At 41.4% G+C, this 22,847-nt stretch overlaps 1 protein-coding gene across 4 annotated transcripts in view; it reads right to left on the bottom strand.

Annotated features, from left to right (window-relative positions):
* Positions 1-22,847, bottom strand: part of RORB (RAR related orphan receptor B) — a 257,317-nt gene that overhangs the window by 150,004 nt on the left and 84,466 nt on the right. The window contains exons 1-2 of one of the 4 annotated variants that reach the window (XM_033956366.1): positions 13,376-13,496; positions 4,017-4,137 (exon numbers count right to left, since the gene is read on the bottom strand). The exons of 2 other annotated variants lie outside the window; for them this stretch is intronic. In XM_033956366.1, coding sequence (XP_033812257.1) covers positions 4,017-4,050 — 34 coding nt within the window. In that variant the 5' untranslated portion in view covers positions 4,051-4,137; positions 13,376-13,496. Of the gene's footprint in view, positions 1-4,016; positions 4,138-13,375; positions 13,499-22,847 lie in introns of those variants that run through there. One more of the 4 variants, XM_033956186.1, reaches the window with a different exon arrangement.

Raw genomic sequence — 22,847 nt, 5'->3', positions numbered from 1 at the left:
GATGTACTTTTTGAGAATGGCCATTTTACCGGTGCCGACTTTGGACGACTAGCACCCTACATCCAAATCGGACTTAGATGTTTCTTTTGATTATGGCCCTCCACGACTTGTAATGCAACTGTTTAAAATGCAAAGATGTGTGTATATATAGTAACAATCTTCTTTCTGAAATATCCTCTTCCTAGAGCATTAAATAATATTACATAACAAATTTTTATTTTTTGTGTTCTTTTGCCTATGCCACAAAAGTATAGAAAATGGCTACCACTCCCCTCAAACTTTGCTTTTATGACCAGAACATTGATATTTTGAAATTGACCTTTTTTTGTACAACATTCCAGATTGATTCCAAGCTAAGTAAACTTTGGGGCCCTTTTGACATCTAAGTTCAAGCAGTAGAACTTGGATGAAAGTGTGCAACTCACAGATTAGAGGAAGTATCACTAAGCTTTTTCCATCTTCTTCAACCATTAATATGGGCTCTGCTTCTGCCACAATGTGACCAGTCTGTTTCAGTCAATTGGAATCACCTGTAACCCGAAAGAGTGGCATCTGTTTTTGACAGCTCATCCAGGAGCATTAAAGCCATGCTGCTGCATAATAGGAACAAGTCCCTGTCTCTTCCATTGGCTCACTCAGTGCACCTCAGAGGATTATAACAGCATTAAGCCCTTACTAGGCGCCTTGAAGTATGATAGTATAGCTGGAAGGTCATCAGAGACGTCAAAATGGTGGCATTCCCAATGGGTCTCTAAGGTGGTTTTACCAAGTATCCCTGCTATCTCTGCCTTTGGGACAGCAGGGACACAAAGGCTCACTATCAAAGGTAGGACTAGCCATTGCGGACCGAGTTCTCAGTGGGGAGAAAACATCATGTGGAAACTACTGGTGGACCCCTGGAAGGTGCTGATACCACCACTGCACATCAAATTGGGCCTAATGAAACAATTTGTCAGAACTCTAGTTATGGAGTCAGCAGCCTTCAAGTACCTTCAAGACATCTTCCCTAATTTGTCTGAGGCAAATGTCAAAGCTGGTGTCTTCGTCAGACCACAGATAAAGAAGATCCTGGAGTGCAAGGAATTTCCCAAGAAGCTAACTAAGAAGGAGGAAATGGCTTGGAAGAGCTTTGTCGCAGTGGCTCGAGGCTTCTTGGGCAATCACAAGGCCAAAAACTACGTGGAGTTGGTTGAGAATCTGATGCAGAATTACTGTAAAATGGGCTGTAGGATGTCTCTCAAAGTCCATGTCCTTGATGCTCATCTTGAGACATTCAAGGAGAATGTGGGAGAATACTCAGAGAAGCAAGGTGAGTAATCCACCAGGATATACTGGACTTCAAATGCCGCTACCAGGGACAATATAATTAGAACATGTTTTTTTCAAGTTTTTATTCATTACTACCTCACTGATTCATGAAAGTGACTAGATAAATATGAGTCGTCTATTTATGATCTTAACAGGAATAGCCATTCAATTGATTACCAGTAATTGGAAAACCCATGATAGAATAAATTATACTTTTTGGTGGGTGAATGTGTGCACTACGTACAGATATGAACGATTTAACGCAGAGTGTAAGGGTTTTAGTGAAGTTTTTAATAAAGTTTGGAGCCCATTGACAAAATTTGTAAAAATATAATAATGAATATTTATCATATCTTTCCTTTAGTTCATTTATTTTTACACATCCAGGGGGATGGGGGGTTGGAAGGTGGGGGAGTAACTATTGATAGCGACATTTGGGTAGCTTTATTCTTCATTTGTATTATATATTAAGATATATTCTGCTATTATTATATGTAAGAAACTGAAATTATTGAATGATATTAATGTTACCTGTATAGATATTAGTGTAATGCATGTAATACCTACTGTTCTTTCATTTGTATGACACTGTTTTCGATTAAAAATCAATAAAGAATTAAAAAAAAGAAAGAAAGTGACTTTCAATATAATCACAAATCTCAAAAGCCTACTCACTTCTAAAACTTCTGTGGTCATCTTTGTACAACTTCAGTATAAATGCATGTTAATTATGATTCATATGTTGCTTTTTATGTCTTTATAAGATTGATGAAAATTCAGCATTTTCACATTTTAAATAGGTAAATTGCAAAATTTGCCTACACTGGTCACAAAAGCAAAGTTTTATGGAAATAATAGACATTTTCTATACATTTTAGGTATGAGCAATTAGGAAATTGCGCAGAGGGTCAGATTCTATAATGGGTGCCTTAAAAAATAGGCGCCTTAAATATAGGTGACTAAAGTTAGACGCTTATCGCATGTCAATCATACTTAGGTGCCCATTACAGAATCATGCTTAGTGGTGCCTAATTTATACGCCTGTAATATAGGCCAGGGTTTTAAAGTCCTTAAGAGAATCACGCCTGGTGTTAGGTGTCAAGCGATAAGCGCCTATCTTTTGTAGAATTCTATCTAAGATGATAGGAACCTATCTCCCAATTAAATTGTATTTTTTTCCCATTTATGAGCTTGTTAAAGCTCATTATTGAAGCCAATTTCCAAATTAACCCTCCCCCCCCCTTTTACAAAACCATGGTGCGGTTTTTAGCACCGGCTGTGGCAGTAACAGCTCCGATGCTCATAGGAATTCTACGAGCGTCGGAGCTGTTACTGCCATAGGCGGCGCTAAAAAAAAACCACACTACAGTTATGTAAGTTAGGGGCCTAACTTTAGGCACCTCTTATGGAATTTCCCCCTTACTGCCCAGGATCAAAAGTTGTGTTACATAGTGTAATTATTGCGCAGATGTGAGAAGATGTTTAAAAACACACTTTGCAAAGTAAAGAACTGCTGCTGCTACTTTTACATAAGATAAGTAAATATTTCACCTTGTTCTCCAGGGCTCCAATTTGCCAATCTTGTGAAGCATTTTTACAGCTTATGCGTGCCTTACTAGCTTGAGAACCTGCTGATATATACAGGGAGGTGCGAATTTGTCATTGTGCATAAGCAGAAAGGTCAGTCAGATATAGTGATAAATCTATTCTTTGCTTGAATTTGTTTGCTGCTATATTAGGTGGTTTACCAGCTGACAAAGCTAATTCTAAGCCTGGTTTTGTGGTTTTAAAAAAATGTAGAAAGTGAACCAATAGGGTTTTGACAACATCATTATTGGATACAGTAATTTTAGAATATTCCTCCCCATTCTAGAACAATTGGCAAAATCTATTTTGAGTGATGGGGTTCTTCATGGGACTACCTATTATAATGCTAGCAGCTATGCCGAATTAAAATTTATCTCTATATACACATCCACCATTAGTGCTTATATTCTCAATGGACTCAATTCACCTACATTATTTTGACAGCTAAAGGACAAATAGTGAAATATAATTTCAAATGGTAGTTGTTGTAAGAGAAGATATTTGGCAACAATAAAATATTCCTCACAGTTCGGAACCCATTGACTAAATTTGTAAAATTATAATAATTTATATTTATCTTATCTTTCCTTTGTTCATTTACCTTTACACACCCATGGAGGGTGGGGGGTTGGAGGGAGTGGAATAAATATTGATGGGGACATCTTGGTAACTTTATTCTTCATTTATATTATATATTATGTTATATTATGCAATTATTAGATGAAGGATTACTTAAAATCTTGAAAGATATATATGTTACCTGTACAGATTATTAGTGTAATGTATGTAATACCTATTGTTTTGATCATTTGTATGACACTTGTTTTAGATTAAAAATCAATAAAGGTTTAAAAAGGAAAAAAAAAGATTTGAAGCCTATTGGAAGGAAGCACCTTAGAAACATTTTTAAGATCCTTTAGTTTAGCTACAGACATAAATATTTCTACCCTATGGACTCCAGAAATATATGCTTGGATATAGAATTACACCGTGAACTATCTTTTTTGAGCATATATAATATGGTTTACAATACAATTTTCCCCTAATTCTATAATACTACGTGCATATTTTTGCACTTAGCACATACAAATTGTACACAGTTATATAAATTTGGCACTTACATGCACAAGTTAAAGTTACAGATTTATTTTGCATCTGCACAGCTGAGTGGTTCACAATGAATTCACAATCTAATCAGGTCCTCCAAGTATATTCCCTGTTTGTCCTGGTGAGCTGTGGTGCCTAAGAACATAGAAAAGTCAGTGAAGCAGTAGCTCTTTTTCACAATAGTTTCCCCTTATGAAGCGATTGAGCGAAACAGGGCCTGGTCAGGCAATCTATAGACTGCTATAACGGCGCTCCTGGAAGTGGATGCACTTTCAACACGTGGATTTCTGCTAAGACTCTTTTGCTACTGGAGATGGGACACTTCTACAGATAAGTGCTTTACTATCTATTTTTTATTGGTTTTGAATAGCTGAAGTGAACAGATTAAATTACAAGACTTAGAAAATTTCAATAATGTCAATCGAGTTTTTTTGACCAAGGATGTATTTCCTATAGCAGCTTTGAAGCTGACAGAAACAGAAAATATTTATCCCTGGTGATATTCAGGAGATATTTATCCCTGGAACTGCTGAGGTCTTTTCTCCATTATTTTGTATGGCTAGTCTTTATAATCATTATTTTTGTCCCTTCTTCTAGTACAAAATAAATGAATATTTTTGGGTGAATTTTGGAACCTAAGAACACAGAACATATGAATAGCCTTACTAGATCAGCCCAGTGGCCCATCTAGCCCGGTATCCCACCTTCACGGAGGCCAATCCAAGTCACAAGTACTTGGCAAAAGCCCAAATAGTAGCAGCAGTCCATGCCACTGATCTAGGGCAAGCAGTGGCTTCCCCCATGTCTGTCTCCACATAAGTCTATGGATTTTTCCTCCAGGAACTTGTCCAAACCTTTTTAAAAACCAGCTACATTAACCGCTCTTACCACATCCTCTGGCAATGTATTCCAAAGCTTAACTATTCTCTGAGTGAAATAAATATTTCCTCCTTTTGATTTTAAAAGTATTTCCCTGTAACTTCATTGAGTGTCCCCTAGTCTTTGTAAATCTTGATGCAGTAAAAAATCGATCCACTTGTACCTGTTCTACACTACTCAGGATTTTGTAGACTTCAATCATATCTCCCCTCAGCCTTCTCTTTTCCAAGCTGAAGAGCCCTAAGCTCTTTAGTCTTTCCTCATATAAGAGGAAATCCATTCCCTTTATCATCTTGGTCGCTCTTCTTTGAACCTTTTCTAGTGCTGCTATATCTTTTTTAATATAAGGAGACCAGAACTGAACGCAATACTCAAGGTGAGGTCGCACCATTGAGCGGTACAGAGGCAATATAACATTTTTAGTCTTGTTAATCATCCCTTTTTTAATAATTCCTAGCAACCTGTTTGCTTTTTTTGGCTGCAACCGCACGTTGGGCGGAAGCTTTCAGTGCATTGCCCACGATGACACCCAGATCCTTTTCTTGTGCGCTGACTCCCAAGAAGGACTCTAGCATCTGGAAACTATGATCTGGATTATTCTTCCCAATGTGCATCACTTTGCATTTGCCCAAGTTAAATTTCATCTACCATTTGGATGCCCAGTCTTCCAATTTCTTAAGATTTTCCTGCAGTTTTTCAAAGTCTGAGTGCGTTTTAACAACTTTGAATAGTTTAGTATCATCTGCAAATTTAATCACCTCACTCGTAATTCCAATTTCCAGATCATTTATAAATAAGTCAAATAGCACCGGTCCCAGTACAGATCCCTGTGGCACACCACTATTTACCCTCCTCCATTGAGAAAAATGGACATTTAACCCTACCCTCTGTTTTCTGTACGATAACCAGTTCTTAATCCAAACTTGAACATTGCCTCTTATCCCATGACTTTAATTTTCTCATGAGCTTCTCATGAGGAACTTTGTCAACAGCTTTCTGGAAATCTAGAGCAATAGAGGGTTACATAACTTTCCTAGGGTTAAAGGAGTGGCACTGGGCTTGAACCTGCAACGTCAGGGTACTGAGGCAGCAGATCTAGCCACTAGGCCATTTGTCCCATTAACAATCAATTATTGGTGATAAATAGAGTTATTGCTGCTCACTGGTGCTAATTTGCAGTTATGTGCACAACTGCACTTTGGCGCTATCCTATAATGTTAGCACTTACATTGTATAGCACATAAACATGAGAGAGGACACAGGAGAGGTAAGGGTTGGGTCTGGGTATGCCAAGCACTTGCGCACTAACTTTTTAGAATACTGCAAGTTATGTGCAAAATTGACAGCATTTAGGTGCAAGCATTTACCCTGGCGTTTCACGTGACCTTAGTGACCACACCTAAAGTTTAGCATGTAAATGCTGACTTACGCTAGTATTCTTTAACGGCAATTAAGCATGCAATTGGTGATATAGAATACGCACTTAGCACGCATCAATCTAGCACTAAGGAGTGGATGAGAATCTGGGGAAGTGGGTTGGATTCCCACTGCAGCTCCTGCTGACCCTGGACAAGTCACTTAACCCTCCACTGACTCAGGTATATAACTGAGGCCCCTTTTATCACACCGTGGTAGAGGATTTTACCGTGAGCCAGCAAATACTCTGACACTCATTCAATCCTTTGAACATCGGAGCATTTACATTGCTGGCTCGCGGTAAAATCCTCTATCACAGTTTGATAAAAGGGGACCTTAGTTGTAAGCCCACAAGGGACAGAAAAATTCCTGCATATGTAAACTGCTTTGACTATACCCATGGAAAGGCGGTATATCAGATTCATGACCCTTTGCCAACCATTATGAAATTCACCTCCTTTTTATATACAGACCCTGACATACATGAGTATGAGCTAAATTTGACCTATACATTTCAGTTTTATAGAAATATGATGGCAGATAAAGGCCAAATGGCCCATCCAGTTTGCTCATCCGCAGTAACCATTATCTGTTTTGTAAATAGCCTTGGTGTGCATATTATACTTTTTTTAAAAAAAACCTCATTTTTATTAGGAAATAATAAGATATCTATGCATTGTTCTTGTAAAGTTTGTCTCTTCACAGGATGAGAGTTTAATCCTATTTCTATCCTTTATAAATATATTTTTGGCAATGCTACATAAGCAGCTATTTCCCCACAAGGGTTAATTACTCTCCCGCCTCCATTGTCTCTTGCATGGCACTTTATCCTGGCTGTCTTACAGATCACCTGTGGCCTCACATCTTTTCAGTTGTGTCTGTGCTGCTTCAAGTTTCTTTGGCCTAGTATAATGGCTTCCCTCCCATTTTTGTAAAACAGACCCTATGTAGCACTTAATTTTGAATTTTATGCCAGATCTGTTTCCTAACATTTCAAGTGGTTCAAGTGTGCATACGTTCTTGGACAGTCCATTGCATATGAGGGAAGCTGTGGAGGAGGGAAATGTAACACTTTTTTGGCAAAACATTAAGATGTCCAGATTTGAAATAAACTCTCTGACAATTTGTACAAAAGAAACTGGAGGCCTGCTTGATATTGAGCTGTTGAAGATGGCACTTATGATAAGCCGCCTCTCTATGTATATCAACTATCCAAAAAGAATCATTCACCATGGATCTCTGTTTACAACTATCTCTGCCAACTTCTTCCCAGTTCTCAAAGCGATTTGTTTTATTTTCAAGATCCTTTTCAAAGCCTCCTCACAACACAGCTTTTGACCTCCTCTGTCATGATTGCTTTCCTTAAACTCTTCACAAAGGGGAATCTTTGGGAGCCGATGCTTAGGAATATGTACAATATGACCTATTCATCGCAGTTGTGTAGCTTATACAAATGTTCAACAATGGTCATGCCAGCTTTTCTCAATGCCCCAGTGTCTTCTCATATAATTCCTAAAGCTGTCACAGGTACCTCACTTGTTTAATGTATTGCTTATATAGGGTTACTGTTTCTATGGAATACAGCAGTACAATCACCACCACAGTTCTGTAAACCTTCATCTTAACTGTATTGATGCTCTGCTTATACCAAAGCTATTTTCATAACCTTTCAGATGCTCTGGATGCTGATTGTTGGCTTTTCTCAGGAAGTACTGTACACAGTAGAGGAAGCCTCATTGGGGAAAAAGAACCTTATTCTGCTGGGAGATTAGTGACTTACAGCTTGGAATAGAAGAAAATTTATGAATTTAGTGTTAATTTAATTTCATTAAAGAAAAACAAAAAATAATTATTACTTTATTTAGAGAGCCTAATATTCTTTTGTCATAGTTTAACCTGAGTTGTTACAGTTCTTGATTAAAAGGTAGGTGTATTAATGTGGCTCTGTGGCCAGGGCTGGAACTCTCAGGAATACAGTGGTTGCAAATAAAACAATAGCTTTATTCAATACGAAGTAAGGGCTTCCCAAGTCTGTTCTTCCCACAGGCTGGACACTCTAAACCAGTGCATCGCAAACTGTGTGCCCCCTGAGATTTCTGGTGTGCTGCGACACACTGGCGAGGAGGAGAGTCGTCCACACCAGCTGCCTGCCTAAAGTACGTGCCTCTCGCGGCGAGAAGCACGTCCTGTAGGAAGTAATCTGATGCAGATGACTCTCCTCCTGGCTGGCATCTCTCCTCTTCTCCCCGCACCTCCCAGATCCCTCCACCAGCCAGATGGGGGGTCGTGGCCAGATGGTTGAAGAACACTGCCCTAATGCACCCATTCTCCTCTCATATTAATACCCCTTTTGCAGTTGCATGTCAGAGAAGTTAGATGCTCACCCCAAAATTCTATATATGATGTCTAAAAAGAATCAGCGCAAATCAGAACGGCGCTTAGTATGATTACATAAAAGGCATGCGCCATATACAGAATCACACTTAGCAGCCATACGTAGCTAACATTTAGGCACACCCAATTAGGCCAAGAAAAACTAGGCCCAAGTTGTGTGCAAATCAGGTGTATTCTATAACAGTGAGGTTAACTTTTAGGAACGCCCTTGATCTGCCCATTCTCCTCCCCTGGCCATGCTCACTTTTCAGACTCATGCACTAGAACTGGTACACACCAATGCACCTGAAAATTTGTGCACATAAATTCTAATTAGTGCAAGTTAGCATTTATTAGGCGTTAATTGTCAGTCGGCTCGTTAAACAATTAAATTGCACGTGCAATTTGTCTGTGTGTACCGTTTTGCACACGCAACTTAGGAATTTGGACCTCAGTTTACAAAATGCAGGCACAAATCAGTTATGCGTGTAACTGCAAATTAGTGCTTGGTAATGCCATTTTGATACTTATTGACAATTTGGTTCCTATTACCTAATTATGTTATGTGCATATCTGATCCTGTTCTATAACTGGGCGCACAATTGCCATTTATAGAATCTGGGGGATGGTGCACACTCTGTCCCAATGGTGCATGCACACATGATCCATTATATATGTACAAACCATTGGGAAAGAATTTGCACCATGGAATAAATTCTATAAATGGTGCCCAAAAATCAGCAAAGACTAAAAAATGAAGTATATGGTACTCAAATTTAAGCGCTGTTTATAATATATCACTTGGTGCCAGGAACCACGCCTAACTTTAAGCGTGGTACATTTACACCAGCTAAACATTGGCGTACATCATTGTACCTAAATTAAGAACAGATCCCCTTTATTCTATAAAATATGCATAATTTACAGAACGTCCCCTAGCCACCCATGACCCTACCATAGCTATGTTACCTATTTGGAGTCATGTATAAAATTTATGCTCAGATCTGGACATCTAAATGTTTGCCTAACATTTAACTGATGTGAATTAGCATCGATAATTGATTGGTAAAGCCCAATTATTGGCATTATTAAATTAAATTGCAAGTGCAAATTTGTGCATGCAATTTTTAACACCTTTTAAAGAATTGGGGGGCATAAAGGGGCAGATTCTGTAAAGGACGTCTAAAATTTAGGCATTGTTTAGTTGTCCAGCAGCAGCGATTCTATAAAAGATAGACGCACTATAGAGAATCGCGCTCAGTGGTGCTGAGCGAATCTAAGCACTTCTATATTTTAGACGTCCTGTGCTGAATTGCCTTTTAGGCGTTATATAGACCAGTGTTTTTCAACCTTTTTTGGGCAAAGGCACACTTGTTTCATGAAAAAAATCACGAGGCACACCACCATTAGAAAATGTTAAAAAATTTAACTCTGTGCCTATATTGACTATATATAAAGTAATTCTCTTGAATAGGAATCAAATAAACACAAAGAAAGTATTTTATAATGCTGCCACCGCCAACAACACCGTTGGCGGCGGTGGCACTCAAGTGGCTAAAGAGCCGCAGTTTGCCGGCCTAGGGACAACACTGGAGGGTGGCCAGCTGTGCACCCCCTTGGGACGTAAACCCGGGGTGGGGCAGACCGCCCCCCCCCTGGTATGCCACTATCTGTACCTCACTCCCTCCCTATGACCAAAAATTCTCCTTTCTTCTATTCCCCGTGTACACAACCATCTCTTTCCCTCCCTTCCTCTCTCCAAAGTCCATGCCTTCTGTGTCCAAACACTCATTCCCTCCCTTCCTCTCTCCCAAGTCCATTTCTTCTGTGTCCAAAAACGCATTCCCTCCCCCACCTCAGCATCTCTTTCCCTCCCTTCCTCTCTCCCAAGTCCATTTCTTCTGTGTCCAAAAATGCATTCCCTCCCCCACCTCAGCATCTCTTTCCCTCCCTTCCTCTCTCCCAAGTCCATTTCTTCTGTGTCCAAAAACGCATTCCCTCCCCACCTCAGCATCTTTTTCCCTCCCTTCCTCTCTCCCAAGTCCATGCCTTCTGTGTCCAAAAACCCATTCCCTCCCCCACCTCAGCATCTCTTTCCCTCCCTTTCTCTCTCCCAAGTTCATGCCTTGTGTCCAAAACGCACTCCCTCCCCCCTTTTGTGTTCCGTGTTTGCCTCCCAGCCCATCTTTGCAACTTTCTCAGCAAAACGAAGCTCAAGCCGCAAGGCTTGTCTTCTGCTTCCTGCCTGCCCTGCCGCGCACAAATAGCCGAACGGAAGTATTCTCCGACGTCAGCGCTGACGTCGGAGGGCAGGCTTTGCTTAAGCCCTCCCTCCGACGTCAGCGCTGACATCGGGGAACGCTTGCGATCGGCTATATGTTAGCTGCAGGGTAGGCAGGAACAGAAGACGAGCCTCGCGGCTCGAGATGTATTGAACTCCGCGGGTCCCCCGTCCAGCTCTCTCCTGTCCACGTGGGGCGGACCGCCCCTCTCCCTAGACTGGTGGTACTGCCCTGATGGCGGCCCTGACCGTACGGCACACCAGGCAACATCTCGCGGCACACTAGTGTGCCGCGGAACAGCGGTTGAAAAACGCTGATATAGACGTTATATAGACGTCTATAATGTTATCATTTGTTAGCATTATGATGTCATTAGAATGGCAATTTTATGCTTTTTTTCATTAAAATTATATGCAGTAAAATGCTGGCAGCACTATTATGTTTTATTTATTTATATACCACTTATATCCTATGTGGTAATTAAATTTGGCACCTTTATCATATTTCTCTTCTGTTCCGGTTGCCCTGGGTTACAAGGAGCAATGGGGGATTTGAACCAACAACTTCAGGGTGCTAAGGCTGTATCTAACCATTGCACCACACACAATCAGTTAGTAAACCATATGTCAATTCCAAAGTCAAGCTTATACCCTCTTGATTTACAAGCAGTAATTTATCTAGGATAAATGTCAAACATGTACCTTCAACATTTTTCCAGTTCCTCTGCTGTTCTCTAAAGAAACTCTTTTGGCCTCTGTGTTTTTCAATCAATGCACATGAAAAAACAAATTATATATATTATATATATATATTATATATATATATATAATATATATATATATATTGCATACTAAATCCTATATTTTTTGGTGTAAAGAGGACTTCTTGCAAAGCAAGTCTACTTTTGAGCGTGAGTTGGGTGCTAGATAGGTGTCATCTAGGTGTGCTGGAGGTGTCCACATATAGGTTAACGGGGCTTCTATTTTTGGGTGTATGGAGGACTCCAGTTTGAAATTAAGGTCAAAAGATGTTTGCTAATGCATTACTCAAGCAACCTCATTTCCAAAAGGTTAAAAAAATAAAAGAAATACCGTACTCACAATGGCTGTGGTTCAGAACACGTGGACGTGCCTGATGCATAATCTTGATGTCATTGTGACATCATCAGTATGAACCTAGATGGCAGAATGACACTAAAAAATGAGGAATATGTGCTATGGCACCTGATCCTATTGCAGCTTCCTGTGGGCTTGAACCCATGATCTGTGGAAAATAGAAGCAGTGCCTTTAACCACTGAGCCATAGGTGCTTCCTTTTAGGCAGGGGTCCCTGCCACGTGAGATGGTACCTTAGGAGATCATAACCATCTCAGGGTAAAAATAAGTTTCCCTTTGGATGCATGAAAGGGCAGAGTGCAAATATAAATGACAAAGTCCACAATCCATACTCTCTTATGAGACCAAAAAGAAACTGCTAAGGTACTTGGGGGGGGGGGGGGGAGATAGGGAAATGTGGATTAGAACCCATGACCTATGGAAGATGGAGGAAGTCCTTTAACCACTGAGCTACAGGAGCTTTTATTTAGGTAGGGGTTCCTATTATTTTTAGTGACATTCTGCCATCTAGGTGCATATTGATGATGTCACAAAGATGTCAAGATTGTGCATCAGACACAACCATTTGCTCTATCATATCACTCTTGAGCTATCTCTTCTCCAAGTTGAAGATCTCTAGGCACTTTAGCCTTTCTTCATAGGGAAATCATCCCATCCCTTTTATCATTTTCGTCACGCTTCTCTGTATCTTTTCTAATTCTGCTATATCTTTTTAGAGATATGGCGACCAGAATTGCACACAGTATTCGAGGTGCGGACATACCATGGAGTGATACAAGGGCATTATAACATTTTCATTTTTGTTTCCCATTCCTTTCCTGATAATTCCTAACATTCTATTTACTTTCTTAGCCACGTTTGTACATTAAGCTGAGGGTTTCAACGTATCCTCAACAATGACACCTAGGATCCTTTTCCTGGGCAGTGACTCCTAATGTGGAGCCCTATATCATACAGCTAAAGTTCGGGTTCCTCTTTCCCACATGCATAACTTTGCACTTGTTGACATTAAACGTCATCAGCCATTTTGATGCCTAGTCTCCCAGTCTTGCAAGTTCCTCTTGCAATTTTTCACAATCTTCTTGTGATTTAACAAGTTTGAACAACTTTGTATCATTGGTAAATTTAATTATTTCGCTAGTTATTCCCATCTCTAGATCATTGACAAATATGTTAAAAAGCAGTGGTCCCAGCACAGACCTCTGGGGAGCCACACTATGTAGCCTTCTCCATTAAGAATATTGACATTTAAACCTACTTTTTGTTTTGTCTCTTTCAACTAGTTCTTAATCCATAATAGGCCGTTACCTCCTATCCCATGCCTTTCTGATTTCCTCAGAAGTGTTTCATGAGGTACTCTGTCAAATGTCTTTTGAAAATCCAAATACACGATATCAGCTGGTTTCCCTTTGTTCACATGTTCATTCACCCCTTCAAAGAAATGCAATAGATTGGCGAGACATGATTTCCCTTGACTAAATCCACGTTGGCTTTCCCTCATTAATCCATGCTTATATATATGTTCGGTCATTTTGTTTTTTATAATAGTCTCTGCTATTTTCCCTGGCACAGACATCAGAATCACTGTCTATAATTTCTTGAATCACCTCTGGAACCCTTTTTAAAAATCGGCATCATGTTGGCCACCCTCCAGTCATCTGGTACTATGTTGGATTCTAGAGAAAAATTACAAATTATTAATAGCTCTACAAGTTCATTTTTCAATTCTATCAGCACTCTGGGATATATACCATCTAGTCCAGGCGATTTGCTACTGTTCAATTTGTCAAACTGATCCATTACATCTTCCAGTGTTATAGAGATTTGTTTGAGTTTCTCTAATTCATCAGAAATGAATACCGTTTCTGGCACCAGTAACTCCCCCACATCTTCCTCGGTGAAGATCAAAGCAAAGAATTTATTTAATCTCTCTGCTATGGCCTTGTCTTCCCTTTTATCCCTCAGTTGTCTAGTGGTCTAACCGATTCTCTTCTCGGCTTCTTGCTTTTAATATACCTGAAAAAGTTTATACTATGTGTTTTTGCTTCTAGCACAATTTTCTTTTCAAGGTTTCTCTCTGCCTTCCTTAATAGCACCTTGCATTTGACTTGCCATTTCTATTTTGTTACCTGGGGAAGAGTTTTAAAAGAATGTATCTCCATAAGTGTCTGTTGAGAGGAGTGGAAGGCACTTTGCAGATAGTGCGTCAAGGTGACAGCGAGCTGCAACGTTACATTGAGCCTTGACAGTTTTAAAACTAGAACAATGAATTCCAAAACCAGCTGCTGTGGTATAGGCAGCCAATGAATGGCAGACAAACTAGTTGAAATATGATTCTGATGGGAACAATTAACTATGAGCCTAGCTAAAGCATTTTGCACAAATTGGAAAGGACAAATAGAAAGGGCAGAGAGACCAACAAATGGCTCAACAGATAAACAAGACTATTTTGAAACAATTATATTGGCTTCCTATCAGATGATAGATCAATTTTAAGACTGTGATGTTGTTTTTTTCAAGGTTTTATATGACAAATCCCCTGCTTGTCTTGCTAGTTTTCTGTAGATGAAGTGGGTTATTCATTTTTTAAATAAATAAATAAAATCTTGGTTTTCAACCTGAATCAATAGGCTCCAGATCAATTGCTGCAACAGATTATCTTAAGGAAGGATGTAGTCACATCCTTTTTAATCTGGAGTTTCATAGTCAGATAAACATCTAGTATAACTCCAAGAGACCTCTGGAAACCATGAAATAACAATATCATTAAAGGCAAGCTGGGAAGGAAACCCCAGGATAGGAACCTTTGAAGCAACTAAGGTTTCCATATTATTTGTATTAATTTCTAAGCAGTTCCTAAATATCTACCTAGAAACTTCAGTCTGAGAGTTGGTAAGTTTTGGAACAACAAAAGCAGATTGAGACTGAAAAGGGAGGAAAATCATATCCATAGCATATACAGTATATGAAAACTACACCCAAATTGCCCAAAATATCACAGAGGGAATGCAGATAACTTCCGCCATGGAGGATCTTTGTTGGCTTACCCTGAATGTCTGTTATTTGAATTTCAGTCTTTCTCTACACTGTTTCTTTTTCTGTTGCTTATCATGTGTACAATGACATCTTAAGCTGCATTACACTTTATGAATTTGCTGGTGCTAGGGGACTTTTAAAATAAACTCAGATAATCCAACTAAGCCACAGGCAAGTGTTTTTTTTAATTTTTTTAAAATTTGATTTTTTAGCCCATCCTCCCAAAGGAACTCAGAACGGGTTATAAATCAGGTACTCAAGCATTTTCCATATCTGTCCCGGTGGGCTCACAATCTATGTAATGTACACGGGGCTGTGGAGGATTAAGTGACTCGCCCAGGGTCACAAAGAGCAGCGCAGGGTTTGAACTCGGGGTGCTGAGGCTGTAGCTCTAACCGCTGTGCCACATTCTCATGATGTGGTACCTTTGGATATACAATATTGTTATATACTTCTTGCATCAGAGAATTTATTGCATATATTATTGGCTCCTCCTGAGCCGAAACATGGGTCCTATCCATATGCTGTAATAAACTCTTTGGACCATTATCCCTGGTGGTGTGTTTTCCCATCCCTACATTTTTTGGGTGTTTATCCTTATCATGGGGATTTGTTCTGTTTTTGTTCATTGACCATGGAAAGATACATGTTTTACTGTATGTCACTTTCTTATTTTGTATGCAGTAAAGGATCATGTTCTAACCACATGCTAATTTGTTAGCGTATGACAATATAGTTTCAGTAACCAATTAATGCAGAATACGCCTTCTCTCTTCCCACCAGACATGCCCTGAGCACTAAAAATAAAATCTGTTTTTTAGCACATTGGTAGCAAGCACTGATCTCAAAACTACCGCAGGATATCTGAGCATGCCCAACAGTAGTGCTCAGTAGAAGGACTCCATAATGATTCCACAATATTAATTGTAATTTCTCTGGTTTGTCTTATAGACTTTGATGTTTTAACACGCCCAACAAAGGCATTAGCCAAAACAGGGCTATATCGTGTTTTATTGATTGAACTTGGGTTATAATATTTGAACTTTAGTATTTATTATATTTATTTCATATACAAATATACAGTATATATTAAATTAGTGTATGATTTCAACTTTCTATTGTGTCTCAGTATAATACCCTTCTTCCTCCCTCTCTTCACAAAAATGATAGTGGCAGTTCTGCAGTCCCAACGTAACATCTCTTTTTCTACTACCAGTAACTCTGTTACTTATACCTTCCCTCTCCCTTTCTTTCTGCTCCCACACTTCTCTCTCCCTCTGACAGCCACAATGAAGTCCTTCATGACTCCCTCCATTCTAACAGCTATAGTGTTCTCTTCCTCCCTGTCATGGCCAATATCTTACAAACTTGACACAGAACCACAAAGCTCCCTCTATATGTTTTTGACAGCCAAGATGTCCCTCACCATTTCTAACTCTCCTTCAAACTCAGCTATGATGCCCCCTCATAACACGTTTGTCTTCTGGACCACCAGGATGCCTCTTCTCCACCATCTCCTTGCCCAAGATGGCCATGATACTCTCTCCTCTTAAGCTGTGAAAGCCATAATGTTTGCCACCCATCTTCTTTTCTCCACAGCAGCCAAAATTCTATCCCCTCCCTCCCTCTTTCTTGCATACATAGCAGGTTGGTGGGAAGAGGTACTGTGATGTTGCCGGGTGCACACAATGGGACTTACAATGCAGCTCAGTGCCAGTGCAGTCCACTATGAAATGGTGGGGCTGAGCAAGCACTTAAGGATGGGCAGTCATTTCAAAGGCTTATCAGATCCCCAGAATGCTTATGCCTTCTGTTCTGCATCCACTCCTCTTCAGGTAGTGATGAAAGAGAGGTGGCTATGGAGACAGGGAATGCAGCATTCTCATGGCCTGTGATTCTGTTACTGCTGGTGCTGTGTCGTATAGCTGTTGTATGCTGAAATCACCTCAGATCAGTGCTGAGCACCAGCTGTTTCTGGTTTCAGCATCATTTTCTATAACACATGCTCCAAAGTAAATGTAAAAATTACAAAAAGTGCTAGAATACTGGACTTTAAAAAACCCCCCAAAAAACCAAACCAAGGAGTTAACCATCTAGTTAACATACGATGGAGAAAGAGACAAAAAAAGCAAAGAAAAATGAGAGCAGTCTTTCCCAAACCCCACAGAGAATTAGGCTACTTACAATGATATATATATGCATAAATTGCAAATACAGTTAATTAAATTTATCTCCTACTTATTTGTGTGGATAGCTCTAGGTTTTGAAGGATAGGTGGGGGTGATCTGAGATTGTTTACCAAAGATTAGCGTATGTAATCTGCCCCTAGACTTATTTTATTCCTATGGGACCTTTTGTAGATAGCATGAACTAATCTTTAGTAAAAGTCCCTCTAAGTTAGGTGCCTATTTTTTTCTGCTAAAATTAGGATTTTAAGTTTTCATCTGAAAAAAGCATGAAATTATTTCAGAACACACAATCCATAATCAATACTATCAACTCCATTAAACTAAACACCACTTGTACACCGGTGACGGAAAAAGCCTCAGATTCACACTCAGCAAAAAATTGTAAGTTTTATGTTGAATTATACAGCATACTTACTCACCTGTAGCAGGTGTTATCCAAGGACAGCGGGCAGATATTCTTACATGTGGGTGATGTCATCCACGGAACCCAGCACAGTCAAAAAGTGTACTGTCACTTTAAAACTTTATGCCTGCCCGTACTGTGCACATGCTGGTGCCCTCCTTCCTGACATCGACTCGAAGGACCATCAGTTCAGTAATAAAGCTAAGTAGGGAAGGTGGGAGGGTTATGAGAATATCTGCATGCTATCCTTGGATAACATCTGCTACCGGTGAGTAGATTTGCTTTATCAGAGGACAAACAGGCAGCATATTCTCACATGTTGGACTCCCTAGCTGCCAGGATCAAGCCTCTAAGAAGAGGGTTACTAATAATTACCATGAGCCTGGTGAAATCAAGAGGGTTGGAGGGATGTTGACCGCTTAACTGGAGAATAAATTTGATAGAACTTCTTGGTCCAACCGACTATACCATCTGGAATGATTCTCCAAACAATAGTGGGATGTGAAGGTGTGGATTGAGGATCAGGTGGCTGCTTTGCAGACATCTTCAATAGGAGTGGAATGAAGATGGGCTACTAAAGTCACCACTGCTCAAACTTTATGTCTACTGGCACATCCTTCAAGAGTAAGCCCAGCCCAAGCATAGCAAAAGGAAATATAGTCTGCTAGCCATGTGGAATCATGCTAGCCATGTTCTCTTGGTGACAGGAGCTCCAAGTCTGTAATGATCGAATGAAAGGAACAGCCGAGTGGAAGTTCTGTGAAGTTTAGTCCAATCCAGGTAATAAGTAAGTGCACATTTACAGTCTAAGGTGTGGAGTGCTGCTTTGCCACAGTACGAATGTGGCCTTGGAAAGAAAACAGGTAGCACTATGGCTTGGTTTAGATGAAATTCTGCAACAACTTTTGGGAGAAACTTTGGATAAGTGCAAAGAACCACCCTATCATGGTAGAATGTTAAATAAGGTAAATCTGATACAAGCACTTGAAGTTCACTGACCCGGTTACTGGAGGAGGATTGAATGGTGGTTTGATGTGATGGAGTCCTTTCATAAATCTGGCAACTAAAGGATGTACCGATAATGGCTTTTGTTCTAGAGGTGTATGAAAAGCATTAATAGTGCTGAAGTGAACTCTGTCTGACTGAAATTGTTTTGAGGCCGGAGTTAGAAAGGTGTAGAAGACAGTCGAAGACCGAAGGGTTCAGAAAAGCGATCAGATCCAATACATTAAGTTCAAACCAGATTGTGAAATGAGACCACTTGAAATGATAGCAGCACTATATGGAAGGTTTTCTAAATATTTCAATGATTGCTGACACTAATACAGATAATGTAAAGGCATCAATTCATTGGGAGAGAGATACCACACTGTGAGAGATAAGGAATGCAGATTGAGATGGAAAAATGTGCTTTCTTTCTGCGTCAGCAAGGTTGGAAAGAGTTGAAGCATGATGGGTTCCCATATATGAGTTGTAGGAGGAGAAGGAACCATGGTTGACGTGGCCATCAAGGTGCTATGAGAATCATGGTGACATGTCCTTGGCAAAGTTTGAGTAGAGTCGTGAGAATTTGCGAGACTGTCCTGGGAATTTGCAAAGTCATTTCTGATCATGGCTTCACAAGAGGCAGGAGTGAAGAAAAATCAATCATGTCTAACTTCACTGCTAGACCACCAGGGTTCAAAAGGTATGTTGGAGAGGGATCTGGGAGCTGGGAGGGAAGTGGAGTGGAGTGGTTAATAGTTGGCAAGGACAGGACGCGTGAAGGATCACTCCTGTCCAGGCTCACCACTGGACCACCAGGGCTTAAGGCAGGCCTGCGGGAGGCCTGCAATGGATCTGGGAGGAGGTGGAGTGATTAACAGCTGGTTGGGACATGGTGCAGGAAGGATCTCTCCTGTCCCGGCTCACCACTGGACCACCAGGGCTTAAGGCAGGGGGTCCGGGTGGGGGTGGAGGTCCGGGCAGGGGTCCGGGTCCGAAGGGGGTGGAGGAGCATGCAGACTTGAGGACTTGAATATAAACCGAGACCCCCATTTTGGGCCATTTTTTAACCCAAAATCTCAGTTTATATTTGAGTGTATACAGTAAGTTACATAAGAACTTACCATATGGTAACTTACATAAGAGTTACCATACTGGGACAGACCAAAGGTCTATCAAGCCCACACACATAATATGCACAAATTGTGTGTCTATGTAAAAGTAAACTGATTTAGCATATGCTATATTTGCTACATCATCATGCTATATGCTACATCATGCTATATGCTACATCATCATCGTCATCAGTATAACACTACCAGGTATATGCAGCATTGTACACAGAGAGGGTACGTTTAAAATTCTTTTGATTTCTGAAAAAGAACATGAAAAGCTATTCTGACTCTGCTTGATTTTTGTTTGTACTGCTCCCAGAACTTCATCTAATAAAAAAATCAATAGGCTATCAAACTCTTTAGTCACATATTTTCTCTTTCGAACAAGCACTGGGGAGACTACACAGTAAGTGGTAGACACATCAAATTTTGAAAACTTTGGTCTGCTTGATGCTGGGATCTTAACTGATCAATCTAGAATATCTGCAGTGGAGGGAAAACATTGCTAGTATTCTGTTCAAAAGGTAGGAAAAAATCCCACATCCTTAGGTAAAAACAAACCCATGTTTTTATGTAATGGCAATATCTGAATTAGCATTTCTAATTTTCCAAATCAGAGTCCATGAGAGTTCAATTCAGGTATAAGAGTTATTTCCCTGTCCAAGAGGACTTATAACAGTGTTTCTCAACCCAGTCCTTGACCTATCAATCACCACTGCGACTGTGTCTGATACCTTCAAACATGCCATAGTTGCGTTACTCCTCAAAAAAATCTTTGCTGGGTCCAACCTGCATCTCCAACTATCGCCCCGTCTCCTTCCTCCCCTTCTTATGTCTATCTGTTCATTGACATTGTGGGTAACTGACACCTAGATTCTTTTCCTGGGCAACGACTCCTAACACAGAACCCAGCATCACACAGCTATAGTATTACAACATTTCTTTAAATAAAAATGAAAATAAAATCAATTTCTGGTGGAAATTTAAGATTCTGTGACACAGAATCTTTATTAAATTATAAAGAACAAGCTGACCCCCTGCCTATCTAAAAAAGAGAGTGTCAGCACAACCTGCAGCCATAACCATATACAATATCCAAAGCACAGAGGAACACCAGAGTTATATAAATATGAATAGCGAGCCATGATATACCGTATTTTCACGCATATAACGCGCGCGTTATACGTGTTTTTACAAACCGTGCGCGGTATACGCGTGAGCGCGTTGTACAAAATTTTTTTTACATAGTTCCCCCCCGACGTCCGATTAACCCCCCCCCCCGCAGGACCGCTCGCACCCCCACCCCGAAGGACCGCTTGCACGCACCCGCACCCCCACCCCGAAGGACCGCTCGCACGCGCTCCCACCCGCACCCGCATCCACACCCTGAAGGACCGCTCGCACACACTCCCACCCGCACCCGCATCCACACCCTGAAGGACCGCTCGCACGCACTCCCACCCGCACCCGCACCCCCACCCTGAAGGACCGCTCGCACGCACTCCCGTCCTCTTGCCCCAGCCAACCGCGGCACCCCCGACACGATCGGGGCAAGAGGGAGCTCAAGCCCTCTTGCCCCAGCCAACCGCGGCACCCCCGACACGATCGGGGCAAGAGGGAGCTCAAGCCCTCTTGCCCCCCCCCCGACACGATCGGGGCAAAAGGGAGCCCAAGCCCTCTTGCCCCGCCGACTCCCCAACTCCCCGACAATATCGGGCCAGGAGGGAGCCCAAACCCTCCTGGCCACGGCGACCCCCTACCCCCACCCTGCACTACATTACGGGCAGGAGGGATCCCAGGCCCTCCTGCCCTCGACGCATACCCCCCTCCCCCCAACCTCCCCCAAGAACCTCCGACCGCCCCCCCAGCCAACCCTCGACCCCCCTGGCCGACCCCCACGACACCCCCACCCGCCTTCCCCGTACCTTTATGTAGTTGGCCGGACAGACGGGAGCCAAACCCGCCTGTCCGTCAGGTAGCCAACGACGGAATGAGGCCGGTTGGCTGGGGCAAGAGGGCTTGAGCTCCCTCTTGCCCCGATCGTGTCGGGGGTGCCGCGGTTTGCTGGGGCAAGCGGACGGGAGTGCTTGCGAGCGGTCCTTCGGGGTGGGGGTGCGAGCGGTCCTGCGTTGGGGTGAATCGGACGTCGGGGGGGGATCAGGTTTTCAGGGTGGGGACAGGACTTCAAGGGGGAGAGGAGAGTCGGGGCGGGTGAAAGGAGAGTCGGGGAGGCCAGAGGAGAGTCGGGGCGGGCAAAAGGAGAGTCGGGCGGCGACGGGAGAGTCGGGCAGCATGCGCGGTATACGGGTGTGCACGGTATATAAAAATTTCTGTACATAGATTTGTGTTTTCCGCACGCAATACCCGTGTGCGCGTTTTACACGGGTGCGCGTTATCTACATGAAAATACGGTAATGCATAAGTTCTGTTGTAGATATCTATATCCTAGCACAATAACTGAATGCCATCAGTCTGGATTGCAATAAGAGTTGACCGGACTCCAGATTTTGATAAATGAGCTCATAGACTTGCGCCTTTCCGCCATGACACTTTCATATTTTACTGTAAGGCATAACATATTCCACCAATTAATATAATTCACCAACAATGTAAGAAATTTTTAAGGGTCAAAAATAACAAGTTGTTAAGCAGTCTCGCATTATGATCAGGCAGCGTGTGCAGTAGGCCAAGATGACCCAGTATGATAATGCGCTAACTTAAGGGCTCTTGTACACTTCTCCCTCCGTATTTGCGGTTTCAACATTCACGGTTTCGATTATTCACGATTTTTAGCTTGCTGGCTCCTCCCCCCACATTTCATCAGCTTGCATAGAGAAATCGCTGATTCCAAGCGTTTACAGAGAAAATTTCCGATTCCCAGCACTTTCTTTACCGTGTTTTGCCTCTCCTTCAGGAACAGGCCAGGTCTCTCATCATGTTATTCACGGTTTCACTATATTCACAATGGTTTTTAATAGAAAACAGCGAATTACATATGAAAAAGTTATTTGCGGTTTTTCCTGTATTTGCAGTTCTGTTAATCCCCTATCACA

Source organism: Geotrypetes seraphini, chromosome 1 (assembly GCF_902459505.1).
Source record: "Geotrypetes seraphini chromosome 1, aGeoSer1.1, whole genome shotgun sequence".
NCBI lineage: Eukaryota > Metazoa > Chordata > Amphibia > Gymnophiona > Dermophiidae > Geotrypetes > Geotrypetes seraphini.
Note: the sequence above shows the minus strand (reverse complement) of the source record. Positions and strands in the feature narration are given on the sequence as shown.